Raw genomic sequence first — 14,586 nt, 5'->3', positions numbered from 1 at the left:
TATATTAGAAATTGAATTTTTTCCCTCCACTTATAACTGATAGTTCATATCTCATTTCAGTTCTTCAAGATTTTTCTTGTAAATGCAGAATATTTTATTATATTAATTATAGGAACATAGGCTAATATAGTTTCTAATTATAGAATGGTAGATCGAGGAAATAAACTTGTGAAGGGTTGATTTCTCTTGATTCTTGAAATAATCTAAAAACCAAACATGGTAATAAATAAAAATTGATTACATGTGTTGGTCAACTAAAACAAAATGTGAATGACATATAACTATTATGCAGCATTTGGGGGATAGATAAGGTGGTTAAAAAGGAATGTAAATATAAAATGAGAATAAAGATAAATAGATGCATTCCCTGTTTCCTACAATGGGTTCTGGGTGTCCATGGGTGGGCAGGTCAGAAACAAGATATGGCTAATTCAAATTAAACTTGTATATTCCATTACAAACCTTTGTATTATTATGCAAGTATAAAGGTGATCTTCCCACCTCTATCATATCATGCATGTATTCCTTCTTGACATCCCTTTCTTATACCTTCCACTTCCCTTACATACTAGCTACTATTAATTAGAATATGGTCTTTTTTGTTGTGGTGAGGGTCTCTCTGACTGCATGAGACGTAAGCTGAACTTGGCAGAAGAATGTGAAAGTAATGCCAGTGAGGCTTTCTCTGACTTGCACATGATATATCATGGCTGCATACTCTACTTGACAGAAAGCAGAGGCACCAACCTCTTACTGCCCTGTTATGATTTAATAGGAAAATTATATTAACATGTTTCCTTAGAAACCTGAAGCCCCAGTGAGACATTAGCAATCTCTGTAGCAATCATATGAAAAGTCTCTTGTTGAAGGGAATACTGGCAATTTGAATCTCACTGATTTCCATCTAAGAAGATTATACCTAATAATAGATGTATTGCATTGATTTAGTGCTTTTCATTAACTTGTGGAAATGTATTACAGTTTGAACAGCTGGCCTACTTGTGGATGGAGAGACAAAAGTCAGGTGGAAACTATAGCCGACACAGAGCTCAAACAGAAAAGCATGTTGTTCTGTGTGTCAGCTCACTGAAGATTGATTTACTTATGGACTTTTTAAATGAATTCTATGCTCATCCAAGACTACAGGTACATTTAAATAATGTTATGTATTTTACTGGATCATACCTAGTAACATATTGTCAAAGGCAATTAAATGATGGCGCTGTCTGTGTTCTGGAGGATTTTTATTTATACACTTAAATTTAGAAAGAGTAAATGAAGAACTACAAATATAACCAGGAACATAGAAAAAAGGTGAAGGAATACATAGTATTTTAAGTTGCCTTCTATATCTACACTAAAAAGAGATGGAATAATGTTAATGCTACAGAGAAAGGTTTTTCTTTGAATTAAAAGGATTACGTTTTCTCCCTTGCGTATAATGCATAAATGATATTTTTATGAAACAGTGGAATTTAACATAAAATATAATAAAACAATGAAAAAATTATTTCAATATCATTTCCTCATGAATATTTCAGAATTTATCATGTGTTGCTGATGGAAATGTGGAAATCTGGAAGTTCCAGCTTTTCTTTTGTTTCCTGGAGAGTAACTATGTCCTATTTATAGTAGCAATAAATTACCAAAAATCAGACAACTAACTGAATTGAGAACTTGAATTAAAAAAATATTTTTATCAGCTTTGCAGATATAATCCTGAGATATTTCCTCCATTTGACATAGTACTGGGTCAAGGCAGATTTAAGCAATATCCTTTATTGCTTAATGTACTTAGTCCAAACAGCAAAGAACTGCTTTAGTGTCTTTTATTTCTTCAATAAATTTGTCTCTCCTGCAATCAAGGTAGTATTGAATATATCTAATTATCTTTCCCTTAAATAAAGAGAATTTTTCATGAATGCTTAAGAGAATTTTTAAATACTTTTGTTATATTTTAAAAAATCTGATTTATGAGTGCTACTTAAATGATATAACACATTCCTTTGTGGTTTTCATGTAGATCAATTTGCATTTTTTGAAGAAACTCCCTATTTATTTGTTGAGCTTTCTTATTACTCATATTAAATGACTTCAAGTTTGCTCATTATAACCCATAAAGATCTGTTCTGGGAAAATTTTATTCTCCAAATATTTTATTTCTGGTGGTTTATATGGAAGATTCTTAAAACTCCAAAAATTGCCAATAGATGTATTTTAGAGTGATAAAATGGTGAATTTTTGCCAGAGAATTCTAATTCCTATAAATCAGTTCTTAGAAACCATTTAAGCATACCTTTGTGGTGTTTCTAAAGGAGACATATTGTTTTGAAATATTTTGATCTCATCTTTTAATTCATCTGTATTATCAATATTTTTATGAATCCCTTTCTGTTCAGATATTCAGAAAATTTTCAGTAATATCAGTTCATAGTAATATTACCAAGTGATATAAATCACCAGCACAATTTTTATTCGAAAAGCAACATTTTGAAGTATTGATACTTAACACAGTTTTGCCTGAGATGCAATGCATATTTTAGAATCAGCCTGAAGGTATAACTGTAAGCGTGGTAGGCTGGAAATGTGTGCCTTGTATGAGCACTTATTACCTTTTCTTCATGGTGCTAATAAGACTGAAAAAAAATGTGTGTTGATTTCTGAGATTTTCCTGTCTCAGTTACGTTTATTACAGCATCATATTTAAATATTTCCAGGTTTTAAATGCAAATTTTTATTTATTACCAAAAATTCATATCTATTTTATCATCTTATAAAATATTCTTAGGTATTCTGTTTACCTGTATAGTATAAAACAAAGCATTATTGTGTCTCTCCCATTTCCCCTGTTGTTTTGACTAGGACTATTATGTGGTGATTTTGTGTCCTACTGAAACAGATGTGCAAGTTCGAAGGGTGCTGCAGATCCCCATGTGGTCCCAAAGAGTTATCTACCTGCAGGGTTCAGCCCTTAAAGATCAGGATCTGTTGAGAGCAAAGTAGGTATCCCTATCTATTTTACATCTTGTAGTGTTTCAAAATGTTTTCTTTCCTCCAAATTTTAGCAAATTTCAGTATAGCAGGATGTGTTCAAGCCTTTATGCATGCTGTGTTTTGCCTTAGTGCCATTGCTGGTCAGATTGAAAGATTTAAAGCAGAATCAGTGTGTTTGCTTCTCTTTCTCAGTGCAAGGATGCTCCGTCCACATGGCACAAGCTGAGTTATTTAGACTCACTATGAGAGTAGTTCTAGATCCCCAAATTCTGTTTTTATTCTATACATAAAAAGATTGGGCTAAACACTCTGAAATGCCGAAGCAGTTTGAGTCAGGGTTTAAATTTTAAAGAGTTTGTATTATGTACTGGGCAGGTAACACGTGTTGCCTGGTGGTAGAGATCAAAGAGTCGCTGGAACTGGAGGAGTCAGAACAAGTTGGTTGTTCTGTTCCCATTGGACATGTGCCAGCCGGCTCAGTTTTAAGGTGACATCGTCTTAAACATTTGTCACAGGTTATGGGGGTTATCCCACATGAGCAGAGTGAGAGCAGAGCTGGGTAGCCTGCGGACACCAGGGAGTCAGGGCATCTGCAGACCAGCCAGAAAATCTCTGGCAGGGGTTGCTTTGCTTGGTGTTTACTGCTGCTTTAAGATTCTTAAACGTCTTCATGTATATCCTTGAGTTGTTCTACATGCTCTTTCAGATTTAAAGTCTCCTCACTGAATTTTATAGCATAAATATTTTTTGATTTTTTGTTTGTTGTTTTGTTTTTATCTGGATGGCTTTTGACAAATCAGAAACTCTGGAGACCAAGAGATTTCTGAAATAAAAGGGTTTATTGAGCCATTGTAGATGTTAGCCAGAAAAAAGACTGAGTTCTGGGGCAGGAAGTTTATGCTTTACCAGCAAGCAGCAAGGCCAGTTAACACACTTGCCCACCAGATTCAAGAAACATATAAAGATCTCAAAGAAAGTTGTTTAAATTTACATTGGCTACATATAAAGAAGGTGGGCTAATGTGAAGTGAGGAAAGTCCGGGGGTAAGCGGTTAGTCCATAGGAAAGACTTGTGGATTTGTTGTTAATGCTGTTCAGGCAAGATGATGGTGTTCACAAGCGAGAGAGGCACTGGTTCTGGAAGCCTCTGGATCATTGTTGAAGTGACTTCATCCAGGAATGTGGAGTCTGATTAGTTACAGCCCATGGCTATTGGCTGATTAACTTCCTTTGTCTCTCCACCATTCTCTGGTCCTTATGTTACTTCACTTTAGGATGTCTCAGGATTTTTCCTGCTCATTTCCCCCTAGCAGCTCTGTTTCTTCTCTCTTAGTTTGAAGCATTGCAGTTAAAATACAACTAATCACAAAATAAAAGCCAATAAAACTCCCTTAATTTCAAGAAAACATATATATGAAAAACCGTATAATCATAAAAAAGGGACTACAGTTTGACTTTTTGTTTTACTTCTGTCATTACAAAATATAGTTATACAGCAATTCAACAGCAATTATTTTCTTCAGAGTCAAGTACAGTCATGATCTGCTAGAAACCCAACACTTATTTAAGCTTAAGGATACTTTTAGTTTACATGTACTTTGTGTGCCCTGGAATAATCACTGAAATCTGATTTTTTTTTCAGAAATGAATAGATATTTTAGTGTGTGATTATTTTTTTTCTGTCCATATTTAGGATGGATGATGCTGAGGCTTGCTTTATTCTGAGTAGCCGTTGTGAAGTGGATAGGACATCATCAGTAAGTTCCTAAAATATCTTTCAGTAAATTGTTCTTTTCATCTTATATTTTTTTTAATTTGATTTTTAAAATTTACCAACATTAAATATTACTAAAAGAAAGCAAACATCTGTAAACTGCCTTTGCCATAATCTAAGAATAGTCATCACTGACACTGTTATTAAAAATGTTTTCAAAGTAGTTTTTACTAATTCTTGAGTTTTTCTGTTGCTCAAAATGAAACGAGTCATATGTTAACATAACTAGACCATTTTTTACCACATATAGGGTATACTATGTTGTTTCATCGAAATGGTTCCAATTTCCTTAACTCAAAAACAAGGCTGATGGATCAGGCAATCTGTATTAAATCATTTCGAGGGTTTTTGAAAATATGCATCCAGTAAAATTCTATTCAGGGTGTACGAATGGGAAGTAGGAATCTGTATTTTAAAAAGATCTCCAGGTGATTCTAAAGTGCATCCCAACTTGATAATCTATGCTTTATAGGGTTATTTTCTCTCTGTGGTTTATTTTTTTTAGGTCTAAAGTTCTACAAACTCATAATTAAATTAGACGTGGTTCACCAAATTATAACTTCAATTTTTTAATACATTTTAATTTTATTGTTTTAAAAAAGTGGTTTACTATTCATGTTGAGTAGGTGCTGCTAACTCACGAGTCTCCGAGCTGACGAGTCCATCTCTACCCTTATCTGTGACGCACAGGCAGGCAGGGACCTTGGCGGCTTCTGTGGAGACTGGGGAAGTGACAAAATCTGCAAGGGTCATTTAGGCATATGATCTGCCCATTTCTGTAACATTTAATGTATGTCCTCTGTTACATTAATTTTGGACTGCTCTATGTTGTCCTCATTTCTTACTTTTAAACCAATTTTCTCATCCTTTATTTGAATAGGGCTGTTATGGGTTGAATTGTGTCCCCTAAAAGCTCACCTGTTGAAGTGCAAATACCAGTATCTCATAATGTGAATTTATTTGGAATTAAGGTCTTAATAGATTTAAGCTTTAATGAGCTACTTAGGATGGACCTTAATCCAGCATGAATATTGATCTTAAAAGATGGTAAATTTGGAGATAGAAAAATATCAGGGAGATTGCCATGTGTCCTTCAAGGCAGCCATCTATAAGCCAAGGAGAGAGGCCTGGGACAAACCCTTCCCTCACAGCCTGTAGAAGGAACCAAACCTGCTGACACAATGATTTTGTGAGACAGTGCATGTCAATTATTTAAGCCACCCTCTTTGTTACTGAAGCTCTAGCAAACTAACACAAAGGCAAAGAGTAAAAAATGATGGGAAAAGTTGTAAAATATTTCTCTTTACAATATGTATTTCTAAAAGTTCTTCTCTCCTTCCCAGACTCTTCTCAGTTCACTTAAGTACTATTTCCATTGTTTATTTATTTTTTATTGAAATACCTTTGATATACAATCTTATATTGGTTTCAAATATACAACACAATGGTTCAACAGTTATCCATTATTATTACATCCTCACCCCCACTAGTGCAGTTACTGTCTGTCAACATAGGCAGATGTTACAGAATCACTGGCTGTATTCTCCATGCTGCACTACCATTCCCATGACCAACTTATATTATGCCTGAGAATTTTTGTGTGCCTTTATCCCCCTCTCCCTCCCAGCCAACCCACCCCAACACCTCCCCCATGGTAACCACCAGTCACTTCTCAGTGACTATGAGTCTACTGCTGTTTTGATCATTCTGTTTTATTTTGTTTTTAGATTCCACAAATAAGTGAAATCATATAGTATTTGTCTTTATCTACCTGGCTTATTTCACTTAGCATAATACCTTTTAGGTCCATTAAAGTTGTTGCAAATGGAAGTATTTCTTTTTTTTAAATGACTGAATAATATCCCATTGTGCATATGTACCACATCTTCTTTATCCATTCATCTATGGATGGATGCTTAGATTGCTTCCATATCTTGGCTGCTGTAAATAATGTGATAATAAACATAGTTTTCATACATCCTCTTGAATCAGGGATTTTGTTTTCTTCAGGTAAATTCCTAGAAGTGGTATTACTGGGTCATATGGTATTTCTATTTTTAGTTTTTTGAGGAACCTCCATAGTGCTTTCCACAGTGGCTGTACCAATTTACATTCTCACCAGCAGTGTAGGCATGTTCCCCTTGTCTTCACATCCTCTCCAGCACTTGTTATTTCTTGTCTTTTTGATAGTGGTCATTCTAACTGGTGTAAAGTGATATCTCAGTGTAGGTTTGATTTGCATTTCCCCAATGATTAGCTATGTGGAACATCTTTTCCTGGACCTGTTGGCCATCTGTATGTCTTCTTTGGAGATGTGTTTGTTCAGGCCCTCTCCCATTTTTTTATTTGAGTTCAGGTTTTTTTTTTTTTTGGTGCTGAAGCAAATGAGTCTTTACATTTTTTGGAAGTTAACCCCTTATCAGATAAATCATTTATTAATATATTCTCCCATTCTTTAGGTTTCCTTTCTGTTTGTTGATGGTGTCCTTTGCTATGCAGAAGCTTTTTAGTTTGATATAGTCATACTTTCTCAGTTTTTAGTTTTGTTTCCCATGCCCAAGAAGATGTGTCCAGGAAAAATTTGCTCCTGTTTATATTCAAGAAATTCTTGCCTTTGTTTTCTTCTATGAGTTTAATGGTTTCATGCCTTATAATCATGTTTCTGATCCATTTTGTGTTTACCTTTGTGTATGAAGTTAGATAGTAATCCAGTATTGTTCTCTTGTATGTAGATGTCCAATTTTTCCAGCACAATTTATTGAAGAGACTGTATTTTCTGCATTGTATATTCATGTCTCCTTTATTATATATTAATTGACCATATATGCATGGGCTTTCTATTCCATTTCATTGCAATATGGGTAAGTTCTTGTGCCAGTACCATCCTATTATGATTACTGCAGCTTGAAGTCATGGAGTGTAATACCTTCAGCTTTATTCTTTCTCAGAATTGCTTTGGCTATTCAATTGTTTATCAGTTGGTCCAGCACATTAGGTGCTCCTAACATACTTATTAAATAAATGAATTTGAATAGAACATAATCTACTATATGTTTCTATAATTACTAAACTTATATAATTGTTATTCTTGTGTATCTCAAGTTATAATAACTTGGTTTTATAATATTTACAGTCCTTCAGTTTCTATAATATTTTGAATAAGAAAGAGGAGCATAAGCATTAGGGAGTACATACTAATATTTTTTAGAGTACCCTTTATAATGTGGATTTGGGAGCTTTCAATTAAAGAAATGCATTCCATTTCCTCCTGACAGTACACTAAATTGAGAAGAATGAATAAAAAAAATCACTCTTAAGAACAAAGGAGATTGGTAGATGATACAACACTAATACAAGTTTGGAAGTTAGAAAGGAGATAGATAAGTGGTAGCTTACTTAGCAGATATATGGAAGTTAAAATTAAGTTGAAAGAGGAAACAAATTAGAAATAGGCTTCATTTTGCAGTGGAACCTCAAAAGTCTCTGGACATAGAGGCACCACATGCCTCCAAATGTAAGTTCATATGTAGGACTAACTATATGAATAATAATTAAAACTCTGTAAGTAAAACAGTTAGATTCCCTGAACCCTTTCAAACCCCATTGCTGGTCATTTTTCCTACCCTGAGAAGAGATTTCCTATTTGGAGAATTTGATTGAGAGATATCCTTAACTCAGAAACACTAGGTTAAGCTGAGAGTTGAGTATAATCAAGGGAAATAAAGAGCAAGCTACTCACTGAATATAAGATGCTTCTCCCAGATGTCTCAGAATTTTACCAGCCAGGGCTACATCTCCACTGGCACAAGATTGGAGGAATTTTCTCTGGAGAAATGGTTCATCATATCAGAGAATGCTATATATATATATAGATGGTATGTGTATATAAGGATACAAAGTTTGGAGTTCTTCAATTCAATATCACAGATTGATCAACTTAAAGTAAATTCCATGTAAAAATAAGGCCCCCATATTCACTCAGTCCCAACTGCTTTTGAGTGCTTCCCTCTTATGTATGTTCAGATGACAGAGATCACTAGACATTTAAAGAAGTTTCTCTCAAGGGAAAGAACAAACAAATGAATAAACAAAAAGCATGCAGAAATGAGGAACTCAGAGGAAACAAAAAGCTGTACAAGAAGAAATAAATTTTAAAATGTATAATAAATATTCTCAGAGTAATATGAGAAAATGGAAAGTGTCCATATATAAAACAAGAATAGTAAAGTATTGAACAAAATACATTAAGACAAAACAAGAAGCATTTAGGGAACCAAAAAGAGCTCCTGGAAATTAAATGTAAGGTAGCACATGAAGTACTAAATAACAGGTTTAAAAGAAAAATCTAAGGACATTGAACAAATGAAGAGTAATAAAATCAAACAGTAGAAGAGTGGAGTCAAAACAAGAGAAAATTTAATGAGTAGTCAGGAAGAAACAAATGTCCATATAGTAAGAGCTTAAGAAAGAGAGTCCAGAAACGGGGAGAGAGTATTATTAAAGATATGATAAACACAGATTTCTCAGACTGGAATTGTCAAATTGAGAGAGCCCATGAAAAATGAGAAGAAAACCTATTCTGGTCAGAGAAGTTGAGACATGACAAGGACTAAGAGAAAGAGGAGATGAGAATGAAAGAGGAGGAAAAGTGGGAGGAAAAAGGCAATTGAAACAAACAAGAGAATCAAAATATTTTAAGACTTCTCAAAAGTAATAGCAGAAGGCAGGAGACAATGGGGGACATGCTTTCAAAATTCTGAAGAAAAATGTGTTTTCACTTATAATCCTGTATCCTGACAAACTTTCATTCAAGTAAGAAGGTGGAAAGAGATAGTGATATTCAAGAAAGACTTGCAAAAAATGCACAGTCCTCAGGAAGCTGCTAAGATGTGTTTTATCAAACCCAGGGAGTATGTGAGGATAAAACAAGACTCAGAGAAGAAAATGGGAATCATCCTGATGACGGTGGAAGCAGATTTTGAGACGACAGTTGGCAGAAGGCTCTGAGTGCCAGCAGGGAGGGCAACGTCTGGAAAGAGACGAAATCAATGCTACCTAACATGGCTGAATATACTGAAAGGCTTCCGCTTCTGGGCAGATTTTACAGACAGCCCTGTGTCACGTAATAGTAGTATGTTAAATCTTTTACCCTCCGTATCTCAGCATGTTATTGTATTTGGAGATAGGGCCTTTAAAAAGGTAATTAAGCCAAAATGAGAGCATTAGGGTGGGCTCTAATTCAATCTTGCTGGTTCCTTATAAGAAGAGATTGGAACATCAGAGACACCAGGGATGCATGTGCACACACAGAGGAAGGGCACCCAGGGAGGCAGCAGGAGGGCGGCTCTCCAAGGGAACCAGCCCCGCCGACACTTTGATCTTGTACTTTAAGCCACCAGAACTAAGAGAAAATACACTTTGTTGTTCAAGTCACTCAGTCTGAGGCTTTATTATGGCAGACCTAGCAAACTAATACAGCAGATTTCGAATTAGTGGTTAGAAAACTAAACAGATGCCAAAAGGGACAATTATTATCTCTATAGAAGAACAGATTATTCAAATTTGGAAATGTAATTATAACACTTACTATGGCTTACTACAAATAATAATCATTGTAGTATGGATGCTGAATATTGATCTCACTACAATTATTAACTACACTAAAAGGATGGAAGTGTAGGGGATGAAAATTTATCCTCTATCCTTCTAGGTTCTTTTGGCCAGTTTATTAGTTAAACTGACATAAGATGGATTCACAGTAGAAAAGCAAATTTAATTTCATATGTAGAGTAGCCCCACAAAGACACGAGAGGCTTCCTTGGGAGACAGGTGAAGCTTATATGCCATCCTGAGCTGAGGGGTTAGCAATCTGGGGCTTCAGAGGGAATGAAGACAGTTCAGAAGAAGATGGGAGAAACACATGGTAGCAAATGAATGTGTGTCATGCTGTGTGGACAGTGTGTAATACAGAGGCCTTTGAACAGGCCCTTCCAAGCTCCCCATGCTTTCTGCCCCTGCACCACACCCTTTTTAGTTACCTCTGGTGACAGTTATCTTCCTGGATCAGGACTTCCATCTAAATTCCTTCAGGCAGTGAAAGAGGATGTTAAAGTTCTTCCTGAGTCTCTTGGGCCTTGATTGAATTTAGCTCAAAGTAATACACAGACCAAAGTGACACATTTTTTTTTTTTTTTGAGAGGGCATCTCTCATATTTATTGATCAATTGGTTGTTAACAACAATAAAATTCAGTATAGGGGGGTCAACGCTCAATGTACAATCATTAATCCATCTCAAGCCTAATTCTCGTCAGTCTCCAATCTTCTGAAGCATAAGGAACAAGTTCTTACATGGTGAACAAGTTCTTACATAGTGAATAAGTTCTTACATGGTGAACAGTGCAAGGGCAGTCATCACAGAAACTTTCGGTTTTGATCATGCATCATGAACTATAAACAATCAGGTCAAATATGAATATTCGTTTGATTTTTGTACTTGATTTATATGTTGATCCCACATTTCTCCTATTATTATTATTATTATTTTTATTTTAATAAAATGCTGAAGTGGTAGGTAGATGCAAGATAAAGGTAGAAAACATAGTTTAGTGCTGTAAGAGGGCAAATGTAGATGATCAGATGATCAGGTGTGTGCCTATGGACTAAGTATTAATCCAGGCTAGACAAGGGCAGCAAGACATCCACGGATGCAGAAGATTTCTCTCAAAGCAGAGGGGGTGAGGTTCTGAGCCTCACCTCTGTTGATCCCCAAATTCTCACCTGATGGCCCCCCTGCGACTGTGCCTGTCTTAGGTTGTTCCTCCCTTGAGGAATCTTACCCGTCTCTGGCTAACCAGTCATCTTCCGGGGCCATACAGGGAAATGTAAAGTTGGTAAGTGAGAGAGAAGCCATATTGTTTGCAAAGGTTAGCTTTTTACTTCTTTGCAGATTTATGCCCTGTGGCTTCTATGCCCAGCACTTGTCTCGAGGTATCTTTACCACCTGGAGGAATTATGATACTCGGTAAATTCGATATGAGGCACGAATTCTATTTAAGGGTTGTAATTAGGAAGGAAGAAGAAAAGCTATAGATGTAGCATATGAAGGAAACACGGGAGGATTGATTATTTCTTTGACATATCTTCTTGTATAGTAGCTTAAGTATGTATAGGTTTTAAACTACTAACTAATTTGCACACACATATTAACATAATAGGAATATGGTGACATAAACAAAGCAAATCTATAATTACCATCCATCTCCAGTGAAGCCAAGAAAACCATTTAGGCACCCTAGGCATTTGTGAAAATTTATCTATGATATGATGGATATTGTCCAACTGTACTTGAACCATCAGACAAATTAAAGCAGCCCATTTCTGGGATCTGTTCACATCCCATATGTTCTTTTAACCATAGATAGTCTATAGTCATGAGATTTTGGAGTGCTACAACTTGCACCCCTCCCAACTCCTGGTTGAGTTCCAGCAGTACAGATCTGGTCAAATTCGTTGTCTCACTGTATGCACATGCCAGCCTAGACATCTCCCTCTTCATTCCTATGGCAAGTACAGGAGACGGTGGGCTGGATGCAGCCACAACCGCAGCATCGTCTGGATACCTGTGGAGGCTTTTTGATGATCATCCCCCAGCACAAGTCCTCCAGAGAGTGCTGATGCCGGAAGCTCCTCCTCATATCGTATCTTAGTTAATTTTCTGGGTATCCAAGCTAGGCCTTGATCTTCTGCATAGAAACAAACAGACCCTTTGCCCACACTTTGACATGCCCTCTATACCACTGTGTAGAACTCATTGGAGGTCAGCACACAGTAACTGCTTTTTTTCTTTTTTTAAATTTTTAATCTACACTTACATGAAGAATACTATGTTTACTATGCTCTCCCCTATATCAGGACCCCCCTAACAACCACATTACGGTTACTGTCCATCAGCTTAGCAAAATGTTGTAGAGTCACTATTTGCAAAGTGACACATTTTTTAAAGACCCATTCTGAACCCCTTCAGAGAGAAGGGAAATTGGGGGTGAGGTGGGGTTGGGGGCCAGAAAGGTATACTCATGTATTCTATAGTAGGAAGCCAATAGATAATATTTAAAATTAAAAAATCAAGACATAGTAATACAATCATATCTAGAAATATGGATGGAAATAACAGAAATAAAATTTTTTAGTGATTGTCTTTGTGGAATAGGAATGTTATGTGAGAATAGGAAAAAGAGGAGAAGCATCTCTTACATTTTATGAATCTTGTAGAATTATGTGCTTTTGAACTATGTATGTGTACAGGTTTGATATATTTTTAGTTAACTGGGATTTGGAAATATTTCTTTGTCTAGGAAAAAGTTCATTTGACTATAAGCTTTTTGTCTGGGGAGGTAACCTGGTTTCTCTTCATACAAGCTCCATGTAAGTCTTGAGATGCCAGTGAATAGATAAATTTTCAGTTAACCTGCCTGTTTTTTTAATTCAACTTTTAGCTAAAAAGACTGATTAAATTATTCTGTTATTCACCCTGTAATTCAGGGAAAACTACAATCATGCCAAGTGAAGCCTAGTAAAACATGTGGAATTGTTTTTGAAAGACGTAGCATGTTATAGCTGTGAAAAGTTTAGCAGGGTAACAAGGGGTCAGTAGATATAGGAAAAGCAAGTAAATCTTTAAAATCCCTGCAGGGGACTTCTGACTTCTGGTTTCTGTGTGAGGGTCTTGTGAGTAGCCACCCCACCCTAGCACCAACTGAAAATCTGGACTAACTGAAAAATCAAAAACACTTCTAGGATATGTAAGAAAAGTGAGAAAAGAGAGAAAACCATTGCCTTCAAGATTGAAGAGACTGGCAGGCAAGTAGAGATAATAACAGTGTAGCAGAGCAAAGTCTCACAAGAGGAAACTCCTGTGAGAACCAATGCAGGGACAGGAAAAACTGAACTGTAATTAATGAATTGGTGTAGGCTCAGTGTGGACAACTTGGAGAGTTAACAACTCCAGAGGAATCTAGTAATGAAAGGGGGTGCCCACAGTTTTGTGAGATTTACCTGCAGAAGCTTGATTAGGTTCTCACAGTTCTCATAAAGAAAAATCCCCTTGGGCTTCTGGGAGTTGAAAGGGAAGGGGAACCATTTGGATTACACCGGAGCACTCTGTTCTTAACACGGGCTGTCTTCAAGAGAAAGGAGTTAACCAGAACCTAACCTGCTGGGGCATTATCAGAGCCTAATTGATATGGGTGAAAGGAAATACCCAGCTTCAGCCTTCCACAGAGGAGGAGGGAAATACTTCACTGCAAGCCACACTAGCCATCCTCTTAGACATAAGGAGGTGGAGGCTAAACCTACTGACAAACACTTGTGAAGTTCACAGTCTGGTTGCATAGACTCGTCAAGACTCAGACCTGATCATAGGATTACAGAGTGCTTCTCCGCTCTCTACAATTCACCACCATGTTTTTAGAGGCTTGTTTACAGCAGTTCCTTTAACTTGGTTAACCTTGACCAGTTACCAAGAAAAAATTACAAGGCACACTGAAAGGCAAAAACCACAGCTTGAAGATAGAATAAGCATCAGGGCCATATATGGAAGGGGTGCTGAAATTATCAAGCCAGTAATTTAAAATAACTTGAATGGATAAAGTAGACAATATGCAGGAAAAGATGGGCATAGAGATGGAAACTTTAAGAAAGAAATGAAAAAGATATGCTGGAGATCAAAAACAGTGCAACAGAAATGAAGGATGCCTCTGACAGGCTTATCAGTAGACTGGACACAGCTGAGAACAGAATTTCTCAACTGAAAGGTAACT

The 14,586-nt window shown here is 36.2% G+C and overlaps 1 protein-coding gene across 6 annotated transcripts in view; it reads left to right on the top strand.

Moving 5' to 3' along the window:
- KCNT2 (potassium sodium-activated channel subfamily T member 2) overlaps positions 1 to 14,586 on the top strand; it is a 451,692-nt gene that overhangs the window by 198,936 nt on the left and 238,170 nt on the right. For all 6 annotated transcript variants that reach the window (XR_012125235.1, XM_073221980.1, XM_073221978.1 and 3 more), the window contains 3 exons: positions 982 to 1,146; positions 2,863 to 2,999; positions 4,687 to 4,750. Coding sequence is in view for 5 of the 6 variants with exons in the window: in XM_073221980.1 (XP_073078081.1) it covers positions 982 to 1,146; positions 2,863 to 2,999; positions 4,687 to 4,750 (366 nt within the window). In the remaining variant the exon portion in view is untranslated. The remainder of the gene's footprint in view (positions 1 to 981; positions 1,147 to 2,862; positions 3,000 to 4,686; positions 4,751 to 14,586) is intronic.

Source organism: Manis javanica, chromosome 14, assembly GCF_040802235.1.
Source record: "Manis javanica isolate MJ-LG chromosome 14, MJ_LKY, whole genome shotgun sequence".
Classification (NCBI taxonomy): Eukaryota; Metazoa; Chordata; class Mammalia; order Pholidota; family Manidae; genus Manis; species Manis javanica.
The sequence above is the reverse complement of the archived record's forward strand: the minus strand, read 5'-3'. Positions and strand labels throughout refer to the sequence as shown.